Raw genomic sequence first — 12,800 nt, forward strand, 5'->3', positions numbered from 1 at the left:
TTGTCAAAGTTACAAAATGACTTTTTATTAACCTACCCTATCACAGAGCATGGATTTTCTTGGCAAAGAATGCAAGAAGCAAGAGAAAACTGTAGTTTTATCCGTATGGAGCCTACAAATAAATCCACATGGCTTCTCTGTGCTGTTGACCATGTGAGTTCTTAGAAATGCAGCTTCTGGTAGTTTAGCTTGAATACAGTCATTCTAAAACAAGCTAGAAATAAATAAAATACTTACATTTCAAGTACAAAACCTTGCAGTTGCATTCAGTATGACGAAATCAGTTTAGTCATTTTTGTGTGACTAACTACTGTACAGGTACTTGGGCTGGCAGTCTGCAGATGCAGGACAGAAGAATGTTTTATGTACATGACTTAATTGAATTATGTGTTTAGTCTTCCCTTTATGCTATCATGTGAAGCTGTTTAATGTCAGGCAGAAAGAAGATTTTGGATGCATTTATTAAGACATGAACCCACTACTGCTACTGGCCCCAGTTTTTTTGCCTTACGTCTTTCCTTTCTGGTGGGGAAAAAAAAAAGTGCACCTTAATTATGTCTCAAAAATAATGACACCTACCAGCTTTGAATTAGGTTATTAGCAGGTAGATGTTACTTTCAAATTGTATTTAATCAAGTGCGAGCAACTTTACCGAGGCTCCTATACAGCTCTAGTATGAGGGAGAATGTTAACCTCTCGTCGGGATCCTGCTTTGGGGGATTCGGCGACTCGCTGGCTGCCGTCCGTACGCGGGGCTCTCCCCCGGCAGAACCAGGATGGACTGCTGGCCCGAGTTCCTCTGGGACTGGAAGATGCTTTGCTCCGCTGCACTCCTCTCCGAACAGGTGAAAGTCAACCCAACGCCAACGTTGCTTTTCATGGTTCTGGAGGTGCCGTCGGACGTGCCGTCGAAACACCTGCCCAGGGCGATTTCCTTGGCGATCCTTGGGTCTTGGTCAGTGACGGTGTAGATGCCATAGTTGTGCCCCAGCGGGTCGAGAGGAGCCAGCATCGTGTACTCACTGGAGTCGTTGTTGGTAGCCATGGGGAGGTGGTTCACCAGGTATTCGTGGAGCATGCTGTTGACGCTCTCTCGGCGGCAGCTGCCTTGGGGAACCACCTTCACGAGCGTGCGGTCCACGCGGTCTTGGTCAAAGAGCATGCCGCTGCACTTGAACTCCAGGCAGGCTGCTGACACGTCCGGCTGCGTGGGGTCACGGATGCTGCGAACATCCCTGATGCCATAGAGCTTGCCAATGGTCCGCGGGTGCGTCCCACCCATGTTCCGAGACCTTATGTTCACCTCTTGGGGTCCGTTTATTTTTACTTTAATGTAGCAGGCTCTAAATTCCATGGGCTTGGGCCACCATGCCAGGTAGTCGTCGGTCCAGCTCATGAGGTCGTCTTCACTGAAAGGAACGGTGTTGTAGTCATAGCGGTCTCCCTCTATCCTGTAAAACCTGAAGTGAGCAGCGCTGTGTGGAGCTTCCTCGCACTCTCTTAGGTTTTCATAGGCATAAATAGGGCCGTTGTTCTCTTCTGGGGAATTAGGGCTTGGCTTGGCCATGTTAATGCTGAACGCTGTTTTCTTAGTGCTGGAGTCCTCGTGGTCTGTTCTCCTGTAGTTGAGCTTGTTGAGATACGGCTGTGGGACCCCGATAGCGTTAGGGTTGAGTTTGGGAGCAGAGGACACAGCTTCGAGCTCTTCACCCCCCATGCTCGCCAAAATATAAGCTGCGTAGGCCTCGGGGTTTTGCTCGTCGCAGAAGGCGGGCACACAGGCACCGTTGGGACCGGTGACCACGCTGTCAAAACGGCCCCAGGCTCTGGGGTTGGAGGAGTACCCCGGTGTTGGCTCCGTGTTTATAATAGAAATCACAACCCCTTGGATCTGCTCGCTTTGCAGGAACCTCTCGCTTCTGTAGGCTCGGACTTTGACGTAGCACCGTCTGCTCTCTGGGACGTCCAGGTTAAAAAGCCGCCTTTCTTTGATCTCCATGTTCCCAACCAAAAACGTTCTCTCCTCCCTTTTGCGTCGTCTGCTTTTCTCAAGGTTGAAGTCCCCTTCTTCCTCCCATAATCCTGTCTCTGGGTTCAGAGACCAAAGCTTCATCTCTTGCAGGTGCTCTGGCATCTTGACCTGAGCAGCATCCAAATGAACCTTCACTTCTTCTGCATTAAGAGACTCGGTGCCCTGTTCATCCGTGAAGTCCACGGAAAACATGCCGTACGTGCGAAGCGGGAATATGTCTCCTTCCTCATCTACAAAGTTCAGGTCACTTTGTGTCACGGGGGCAGTTGAGATGTTTCTTGGGTCCAGAAATGTCACGCTGGCTTTCACTTTGCCTCTGTAGGCTTCTCCATTTTTCCTGTAAAATGCATTGGGAGGAATTTCTAATTCAGCAATTGGATCATCTTCTTCCATTTCTCCCAAAGAAATGACATTGGTTTCAGTTGATTCCAGTGTAACAGGGGCTTGCTTTCTTAGGAGCTTGATCTCATGAAACACAGCGCCTCCGTTTTCCTTGAAAGGCAGAACTTTTGTTGTGTTCACAAATTTCTGCAGCCGATCAACAAAAGTTAGAACCAGTCTCTCCGTGTCTGCCGGGATTTGGATGGAGAAGGTTCCCTTGTAGCCGGTCATACTTACTCTTTTGTTCCCCATGTAGATGTGGCCAAACCTCAGTGGCTCACCGTTATCTGCTGCTGTGGCTCTGCCTCGAACTGTTATTTTGGTCTCGGTGCATTTTTTGCAGCCACATTGTACGACGACTTTAGTGGGGAGCTTGTACCCGTCGCAGGAGATGTCTCTGGTTTCCATCTTGGACACCCCGCAGCAGTAGGCGACGTTGTCCTTGCACCGGAGTCCCTTATCCAGCTTCCCAGCACAGGTCTTTGCTGGGCACTTGCCCACATCGTAGTAGAAGGAGTTTGTTGCTTTTTGGAAGCAGTCGTGTGGAAGCCGGATGAGGTGGCTTTGGGGTTGAGAGTTGCAGGCTGCCTCTTGTCTTCCTGTTAAATAGGATTTCTTAATGAGCAGCAGGAAATAATTGTACAGTCATTGCTCTGTGGTCTGAAACCCTCAGAGCTAAACATTGCTTCAATAACAGGGAGGTTTTCACAGCCATAAACCAGATGTTTTGCAAGATTTTGGTTAGCCGAATTCATCTGGCCTCCGTTTTGGTGAAGCAGGTGCTCAGCTTTAACTGTAGGTACCTGGTCGGAGTGTCCCAGCTCCTGTTCACCCACCACTGCCATCCACCCCCCCCTCAGCTAAATGTTCTACATGAGGAATAGATTTTTTACACAGCGGATGGTGAGACCCAGGCCCAGGTTGGCCAGAGAGGTGGTGGATGCCCCATCCCTGGAGACATCCCAGGCCAGGCTGGATGGGGCTCTGAGCAACCTGAGTTGGTGCAGATGTCCCTGCTCATGGCAGGCATGGGACTGGATGAGCTTTGAAGCTCCACTCCAACCCAAACTGTTCTGTGATTCTATGATTCTGCAGCTGCCTGGCTTTTTGGCTAAAGACAAACTAAAATGTGTCCCAAAGTTTAAAACAACAAAACAAAAAACCTAACCAAACAGAAATATTCACATGTCAGGCAGCAAGTGCAGCGAGAAATCTGCTGAAAGCAGCAGATTGAGCTTGGCAGGTCACCTGCAATCCAGAGCTCTAGTTTGGAGAGAGCATCTGGTTCATAACCAGCTCACGCAAGCTTATCTGCTAACGGATGCATGAAATAAACCCCAAATATTTTTTTTGCAACTTTTCTTTCCCACATGTGTCACAGTTTCTGGTTTCTGCACACTGCCGATGCCCCAGCTGCTTGCAGAGCATCGAGAACATTTTCTCTTACCTATGACAGCAAGTTTGGCCGATTGAGACTTCACTGACCCCCCGGCACTGCTGGCCTTGCAGAAATACTCTCCAGCCTGGTCTCTGTTCAGGTTCTTCAGAATCAGGTTGTTTTTATATTTGTATAAGGAGGGATCCAGCAGCGAGCCGTTGTGATACCTAGAGGCAGTTAAGGGGACAGAGGTTCACCTCCTGGCCAGAGCAGAGCCACAGCCTAATCCTGCATCTGGATTTTGCCAGACCTCTTGCCTCAGTTTCCCCATTTATAGCCTGGCTAGGGGGCATCATCCAAAAATTATTTCTCTTCCCTTACTAGTACTGAGATGTGGCTGCTGGGCAGTTGGCAGACAGGCGGAGCTGCCAGTCATGCCTGCTGAGGTTTTTCAAACTCTTATTTGTGTATTTTTCCAGTAAGTCTCTTGGCAGATGAAATTACTGCACCTGCAAGAAGCACCAGCTCTGCACATCTCAAGGAAACCATCATTTGCAGGAATCGGTTCTTGGTGTATTTAGCTGTTTTATAGCTAAAAAAACCCCGACTTTATGGAGATGGTAAGGAGATAAAAATTGAGTTTGTGGAACAGCCAAGACTTCTGCCTGATCAAACTCGAGTTCCTTACCAGAGGTAGCGGTCAGGGGCTGGGTTCCCGAGGGCATCGCAGCAAAGCGCCACGCTCTGTCCCACTCTCCTGGCTTTGTCGTCGGGGCTCCTCAAAATGTAGGGTTTGCCTGTGGGAGGAGGAAAAGACCATCCTGTTACTCTTCCCCTCCTAAAATCACAATTTATTTCTGATCACTGCATAAAGCCTCCTATGTTTCCCCCCTCTTTGGGGCTACCTGATCGGTGCAGCTGTACTTGAATCGCCAAGTTTCTCCAGTTGCTCTCCGGCACGGTGACAGTCGCTGTTGCATATTTAGCTTTCTTTACTTTAAGGGTGTTTTTGCCATCAGGACAAACCCCTGGGATCCTAAACATGCCCCTGTTATCGGCTGTTGTCAACAACTTGAGTTTCTCGGCTTGCAGGTAGACCCGGGCATCGACAGCGGGTGACCCGTCCTCGAGAGAGACCTTCCCGAGCAGTGTCACGTCCTCGCACATGCAGGAATCGCAGTCGGCGTTGACGCGGCCCATGGGGCAGGTGAGGTTGCAGACTGCAAGAAGAGGTAACGTGGGTCAGAAACCAGCCCCAAGTCCCCGTAATGCTCACGGCACGGTCTCACGTCTGCTTTTAATTTAGATGCAATAAGGCAGATACCGCATAAACAATAAATTGTATCCAAAACATATTTTTACTGATTATCAACAGCTGTGCGTTAGAAACATAGGGATGATGTCGTTTTGAACCTGACAATTAGTAGAAAGCAGCCACGTGGATATAATTACAACTGGGAACTGTTATTTACCTTCCCCAAAGGGCTGAATTTTGGGGGAACTTGAATCCAGATCAGTATGTGTGCTCTTAGCTCAACCATGGCAAAATTACCAATCCAAATGCCTTAAACTTTGTAGGTTTTTGTTACCAACTTGTACCCAAACATCACAACTTTGTTCTTATATTAAAAGCTGTCTCCCCGTTTTCGATGGTATCCTGGCTCAGGCAAGACATAAGTTAATTGCCAAATGAGCACTATCTAATGGGTTTAATGAATAGTCTCCCAAACAGTGATTCTGAAACATTTTCATTACCTATAGTGATTAATCCTAAATAATCTGTCTCTTCCCAAGGCAAGGGCTCGGGTCCTTCCTTTTACAATCACAGAGCATCCCTGTACAGCAGCTACCTGATAATTTTCTTGTAGCTGGAAAAAATGGCAAAAATCAGGGAAAATCTGAAACAATTTTCCTGGAGAAAACATGGACTGTTTTCAGAATGATTTATTTAAAAGGGGATTATAAGAATAATATGATTAATTACAAGCTCCTTCAGCAGGGGCTGTGGCAATTCAATATTCCCAACTCTTCTCCTTCCTGGGGCTGATTGCTTGGAGACAGTCACTCGCAATCGCTGCTGTTATAACAAGATTAATGAGATTTTTTTCCTCTATCCCCAGGATCTTTATGGGTCTGTGATGATTCCCTGTATCTGGATTTCCCCCTTATCTTGCTCTTTTGCTATCAAGTCCCTTAGTACTTCCCAGCCCTGCTCAGGAAGGGCACCGGCATTGTGAAATTCTGGCAAGAGAGAGCAAAACAACAGTGAAGGGAGCATGACGCCTACACAGCAGTGAGATCAGGACATCATCCCCTGCCCGTGAGTGATGTTATTGGAGCACCTGAGCAATCGTGTCCGATGCAGAGCCGCCCTTCCTCCGTTGCTTCGTTACAGTGCACGCCCCAGAGGTGCTCAGCGAGGCAGGATCTGGTACGCTTCTGCACGCCTGTTTGGCCACACTTCCCCGAGCATTCGCTCCATTTCGACCATGGAGACAAAAACCTTTTTGGATCTTGCACCAGCGGACCTTGAATAACATCAGGGGTGTGTTACTAAGGTGCATGTTACATATACGGCTGCCCAAAAACTGGCAATTGGTTTCTTAGCAGCTTCAATATAGTTCAGACTATGCATTTGGATATTATGCACCACATGGGTTAAACTAACTCAAAGCACATTCAGGGAGCTGGGAAATAAAGCATGAGAAAGCATCTGAAGGCTTCTGACTTAATTCCCCGCAGGCTACTGTTATTCAGGATGATTAAGATAAACTTGAGGGGAGCAAAGTGCAGGCAGCTCATGCTTAGTCTTGAATAACTTTCGCTTAAAGGAAATCAGATGCACATTGTCATTTAAATGCTGTTTGAGGAGCAACGCTCGCCTGCATTTCAAAAGTGGTTAAATTAAAAAAAAAAAAAAGAAAAAAGAAAAGAAAAAAGGAGGTAAAATTGTCAATATGATCATGTTGAATGTCTTTAACCATACTCCAACATATGTTCTCTATAGGGGAAGCGTGTGTCCTATTGCGAGCACCATTTTTACTGTGTGCAAAACAGAAGCCTAAGATGCTACCGAGCAGGCTGAGCATGTTAGAGGCCAGCTGATTTGTAAAACACAAAGTAGGTTTATTGAGAGTTTAATATGCGGTTAGATTTTTAAAGGAATCTCTTTAACCGGGTTAGTAGATGGTATTAATTTAAGCTGCTTTGAATGGATGAGATCCCCCACCAAGCCTGTGGTTTGGGTTTATTTTTTTAATGACCATGTTCTAATAATGTTTATGAGGATGTGCCTGTGACTAAAGTTCCTAAAAAATGAGGTTTCTTGGAGATGTGTGCCGTGTCATCTCCCACACCTAATCTTCTACCCAATTTGCAATAACCCAGGTTGGGTTATTTCCTAGAAAGACAGACGGACACATGGCTGGACTGTTTCAGTAGTGATGGTCCAAAATGAACCCCTGGCTTCCAAAACCAGGTGGCTGGAAAAGATAATTTAAATGAGAGCAGTTATGGGAGCATCATGTCTGATTTGGAGCAAGCACTTGGGTGAGTTTTTAAACCTATTGGCATGTCAGTATCTCTAGTTCAGCATCCCGAGTGGCACATCCATAAACCTTATTTATTAATTTCGGGGAGGCAGGGAGAGGTGGACTTTGGGACATGGTATTGTCCTAGGATACAAGCCTGTCTGTACTTGCCCCAAGCAAAAATTTAACGTGTAACAAATTGAAGTGGGATCTCAGTAAGATCCTAAGCCTGTTTGGGATCAGCTTCTTCAGTCTGCAGGGCGGGTGGTAAGGGAGGACAGTCCTGTGAAGGAAAATGGCATTATACGGCTCTGGGTAGCACCTCAACAGCAAAAAAAGCAGAAAGCAGAAAGAGAAGCTGAGGGGTCGAGTGCTGGCGGGGACCGGGAGAGGGACAGGGGCACCATCTGGCAGGAACATACTGCGTCTGGCGTAGGTGAAGGTTGGGTTCCCCCGGCGAGAGCTGCTCCTTGTACCTATGGGTAGAGGATGTGTGGGGTGATTTGGGCAGGGTTTGCGTGCACGCTGCCCAAGCACCCATCCCTCCTGCTGGCCCAACTGCTCAACCCCAGTAGGTCTGGCTCATGCTCTCCTGAAGGCAAAAACTGAGTTTACAGCTCACTGCTGCCAAGGGCAGGCGCTTTAGTTTTCAATGTCATAGGTCAAAACCTCAAAATTTTGCTTTATTTCTCCGTAGAGAAGCAGGAATCACCCCCTGCTTTGCAAGCCCCAGCATCGTGCCTTGTGCTTTGAGGGGGGGAAAAAAATTTTCATGGTAGTTTTCCTAAAAATACCTCTCAGTGGGTGGAGGGGACTTCTCCAAGTGTCCATCTTTTTGGTGCTTCGATGTTCCCCAGTGGCTAAGAGAGCTGCTGGGCGTGGGACGGGAGGCTGGGAAAGTCCCCTAATCCCTCGGCTACGGCATCAGCACATCCAGCCCTTTCAGCACCTCCTGGAATTTAAATCCTGAAACCTGGGCAGTAAAGCTCAAGGGGTCGGGGTATCTCCTGGGGATTAACGAGCAGAGCAGGTAATTAACACCCTATGGGCTGTAATCCTAAAGCAACGGTGTCACAAACTGCCCCGGCAATGGGGACAGGCAGGTCGGGACATGTCTCTGCCCATCCCTGGGCTCTCCCAGCCCGGCAAGGGGCCGCGCGTGCCTCCCGCGGGACTCGGGGCTGTGCTCATGCACTTGACCTTCACTTTTCCAGGAGAGGAGCCAACAGCGTGTGTCAGCGATAGCCAAAACCCTACAGGAGCTCGTGGGTGATTAACATTTATTCCATTGCCTAAATGTCCTCATCTACTCAAATAATATTGTTTAGGTTGTAAATTAAGGCTGAAAAAAAGAATACGCGTGTGAACGCCCCTTGTCCCAGTGAAGGAAATAACTTACTCTCCAAGCTGAGCATCACCAGCGGGCTGAAGGTTTTCTGTCCTATCTGGATCCTGCTGAGGGCTGGTTTCAGAAGCCTTTGACCTAAGGGGTCAATAAATTAGAGATTAAATTAGATTAATAATGAATTAATTAGAGTCAAGGATCCCAAATCCCTTAAGGTCTGGTTTTTAGGTTTCTCTTTGGATTGTGGCTGATTAGAGCTGTGGGAGCTGTACAGGAGACACCAAGTGAAGTGTGTGACAGAGATGTCCCACAATGTCACTGCTGCTCGGGGATGAGGCAAATTTGCCATTTCCCTTAGCATCAAAAAACCCCTTTCTTGGTGCTTTCTGTGTTGGAGCAGCTGGGATCAAATAATCATTTTATAGCTGGAGATATAAAATATATCCTGCCTTTCCCTGTGTGGAGAGAAGTGAACCTGAGGTGGATGAGGTTGGTCGTCACCAGGGGACATAAACTGGTTTATGGTCCCCCCCAGCTCCCTGGGGGGAGCTGCTGGTTGTGACTGGTTCCCAGGGTGCTTACTGGGACTGGTGCCATTTAAACTGGGGAGTTAAGCCTGAAGCTGCCCAGCTCCCAGGGGCTCACTGGAGCTTCTGGGCACCTCCCCAGCGACAAACTGACTTTCCCCGTTCCTATCCCTGGGCGTCTGGCCAGAGCACTTCAGGGCAAAATTCCTCTATAGCCCTGGAAAACAAACCCAAAGAACCTGCAAACGTGTTTTCTGCACAACACCCGCCGGCGTGGAGGGGGAGATTGCTTATCACTCAGTGCTTTGGTACGTGCAACCCACCCCTGCCAGCAAATCCGGCTGCTCCTGAGCATCTTCTCCTAGAGAAGAGCCGCGTCGCTGGTTCCTGAGGGCTCGGCTCGGTGCTGGGACTGGTTTGTGCTCGGGAGATGGACACAGCACTGATCGAGGGGGGTTTGCTCAGAGCAGAGGGGAGCGGGGATGGGAGCTGGGGTGTGGGCATGGGGTGTCAGGGACAGGAGGCAGGGATCACGGAATCATAAAACTATAGAATCATTTGGTTGGAAGAGACCCTTAAGATCGAGTCCAACCATAGCCTGAATCTAGCACTAATCCATCTCCCTAAGAGCCACATCTTTTAAACCCCTCCAGGGATGGTGACTCCACCACTGCCCTGGGCAGCCTGTTCCAATGCCCAACAACCCTGTCCATGAAGAAATGTTTCCTAATATTCAATCTGAACCTTTCCTGGTGCAACTTGAGGATGGTCGCAGCACGGCCAGTCTGATCACCCTGGTCACCCAGAGGCTGGCAGACGGGCTTTGCCCATGCTCTGCGGGCAGGATGGGCACCAGCCCTCATCTGGAAGTCATTTGGCTGGGTGAAGACTGTACTGACCCAGAGACATCGGTGTCAAGCCCGTGTCTGCTGGCTCAGTGGCCGCCAGCGGATGTGCCATCGTGCCAGTGGGCAAGTGGCAGTGTGGTGATGGGAATAGAAACGATAAACCTTCACCTAAAATGGACGTGGCTCCCAGAAAGAGGAAGAGGATCCATCCTTTTGCGGTGACCATGATCTCCAGAGGTGAGCAGGGGCTTCTTGGAGCACCCACAGCCGTCCCGTGCCTTCCCCGGACCTGCGGAGACAAGCCCGGCTGCATTGAGGCTCAACCAGGGTCTTGCCGCCTTCAGGGAGCTTCTCCCAGTCTGAACCAGCCCAAAACATGCTGCGGGGCTGCTTTTACTCCCTGCCCACCCGCGGCAGCCCCACGCTTACCCCCCAAGAGGGGAGCAGCAGTGGCTCTGCATCTGCGTTCGCATCCCCTCTGCTTCTCACCATCACATCTGAGCCCAAATCTATTCTACAGAGCGCTGCTTTGGAATGACATCTCCTTAAAGTGTCTTTTAACGGCTTAAATACTTCTGCAGGGATGTTCCTGCAGCCCACGGGCCCTCCATTCTGCCCCCATCAGCAGGAACATCTTCATCCCCCCAGCCCTCTGCCTGTGCGCTGGGCTCAGCGCAAGGATCACATCTTATCCCAGCACATCCCGGGAGCACGGGGAGGGGGGAGGCTCCCGAGTGGCTCTGGAAGCGGAAAACCCCATGCACAAGCCAAGCCTTTGCTGCAAATGTGAGCAAGAAGCCAAATATTTTCCTTTTTTTCTGCACGCAGAGCTGAGAGAGTGAGGCTTTGTCTTGCTCTTCCCCAACTCACTGACTTCAGATTTTGTTTTTAAGCGAGTTCCTCAGCCCTGCAGCGTCAAGCATTAAATTTCTGAAGGTACCCATGGAGCTGGTGTTACCCCAAGTGCTATCAGCTGGAAATCCAGGTGCTTTATTTTGTACACTCCAAATTAATGAACCTGGGGGGAGGGAAATGTTGCCTCAGCCTTTCAGTGCCTCACTTTACCCATAAAAAGAGGCTGACAAAGAGCAGCCAGCAGCGGGAACACCCCGTTATTTGTAAGCGGTATTAACCACCCCCTCTGAGACTGGGGAATGTGGCACTGGGAAATACTTTGATTACAGCTCAGCAAATCCCAGTCAAGCAAAAATAACAAGCAACACATGAGCGGTGTTTTGTGGGCTTACGGTGGGGTTGTGAACTCGCAGCCAGACAGTAACCAAGAAAAATTAATCTAGCCTGAAAGCCTGTTTCCCACTTGGCAGCTATTTTAGGAGCTGGCTGGGACCAGTTCGGTGCTGGTGTCCCTCTTTCCCTGGGACACACGGTGCTGGGAAAGAGGGGGTTCAAGTGGCCAGATCCCAGTGATGGGAAGGGTTCAGCATTGCCTGTGTCCCCTCTCTGGCAGGGGCTGGGGGAGATCAAACAGCCCCGTCCCCTCCCCGAACCACCCACTCCACTGTCCCCATAACCCTGCCCCAAACCTGTCAGCGGGGACACAGGACGTGGAGAGCCATGTCCCCACCGATGTTTTCCAGCCCACAGCCTCTGCGCCTTCATCTGCCCATCAATTAATTTTCACCTCGCCTGCAATCACAGCCTCTCTTAATTATGCCGCCTTAATAACACAGCAAAATTACATAACCCTGAGCTGCGACGAACGGGTAAAACTCAGCAGGGTTGGTTGTTGGTTTTTTTTTTCCTCTTACAAAAACCCCATAAAAACCACAATTAAGGAGAGTCTCGTCCTCTCGCTGCGGAGCCGCCAGCCGAGCTGCGGTCTGGGGGTGAGGCGAGCGATTGTCAGCCGTGGGTTAAGGGATTTGCAGCTGGTTGGGAAGAAGAGAGAGAGTTTGCAGCTTACCGAAACCTCCCCTGTGCCGCCGCCGAGCCGGACTGTGCGCGAGCCTCCCCGCAGCCCAGGCAGCGAGGTCACTTATATAGCCCGGCGTGTAGCTTAGGGGATGGCAGCGAGCCACTGGCTGCCGAGCACAAACAGATCGGGCGAGCGAGGAAACCGCGGGCTGAATAATCCCTTAACAAGGTGATGGTAAACACAAACCCTTGGCGAAACAGCAGCTGCCAGGGCTGGGAGAGATGCCACAGCGTGGCAGGGTGCTGGCAGTGACAGGGCAGGGCATGGGGTGGGCACCGCATCCCAGTGTGGGCACCGCATCCTGCTGTGGGTACCACAGAACGGTGTGGGTATCATGTCTCGACGTGGGTACTGCATCCCGGTGTGCGTACCGCATCCTTGCACAGCACCTTTAGGGGCTCGCCCTGGGTCCAGATCCCTAATAGGTGCTGCTGGGCATTGAAGATGGAAACGCAGTGTACAGGCGTGGGGTGCAATGAATTTTGGGGACGATTTTTTGGCTCTCGCCTGGTCTGGGACACCTTTGCCCTGGTACTGGCTATGGCAGGGATCAAAAGAGGATGCTGTAGGGGTGTGAGGATGTGGGACAAGCCAGATGGATCGGTTTGAACACTTGGGGTAGCACAGAGCTGTGGAAGCAGGATCATCCTTGCAAATAAATGTGACTGCATCTCACTTGAGCCATGGGGACATCCAACAAAGACCCCTAAGGAGAGCTCCCCACCTGCCCCCGAATCATTTCAACCCCCTCAGATCCTTCCTCCCTCTGCAGCCACATTTTTCTCACTTAATTTGTGGCAGCTGGTCCTGGCTTGGAGCTCCT

General features: G+C 49.9%; 1 protein-coding gene across 1 annotated transcript; it reads right to left on the reverse strand.

Annotated features, from left to right (window-relative positions):
• On the reverse strand, positions 1–12,050 carry CILP (cartilage intermediate layer protein). Its single transcript, XM_065641597.1, has 9 exons — positions 11,966–12,050; positions 10,210–10,330; positions 8,721–8,804; positions 7,744–7,797; positions 6,134–6,319; positions 4,697–5,011; positions 4,480–4,588; positions 3,861–4,018; positions 1–3,012 (listed from the first exon to the last, which is right to left on the reverse strand). The coding sequence occupies exons 2-9, from the start codon at positions 10,265–10,267 to the stop codon at positions 689–691; spliced, it is 3,288 nt and encodes a 1,095-aa protein (XP_065497669.1). The 5' UTR covers positions 10,268–10,330; positions 11,966–12,050; the 3' UTR covers positions 1–688.
• Between the last annotated feature and the right edge of the window lie 750 nt (positions 12,051–12,800).

The sequence above is a fragment of the Caloenas nicobarica genome, chromosome 10 (assembly GCF_036013445.1).
Source record: "Caloenas nicobarica isolate bCalNic1 chromosome 10, bCalNic1.hap1, whole genome shotgun sequence".
In the NCBI taxonomy this organism is placed as follows: domain Eukaryota; kingdom Metazoa; phylum Chordata; class Aves; order Columbiformes; family Columbidae; genus Caloenas; species Caloenas nicobarica.

Bases quoted from the DNA above. Each gene is read 5' to 3' on its own strand.
- CILP (XM_065641597.1), bottom strand. From the start codon at position 10,267: ATGGTCACCGCAAAAGGATGGATCCTCTTCCTCTTTCTGGGAGCCACG. The intron at 4,019-4,479 runs GTAAGGAACTCG...AACTGCCTCTAG, and splicing joins GCCCCTGACCGCTACCTCTG to GTATCACAACGGCTCGCTGC. The intron at 3,013-3,860 runs GTAAGAGAAAAT...CCTATTTAACAG, and splicing joins GGCCAAACTTGCTGTCATAG to GAAGACAAGAGGCAGCCTGC.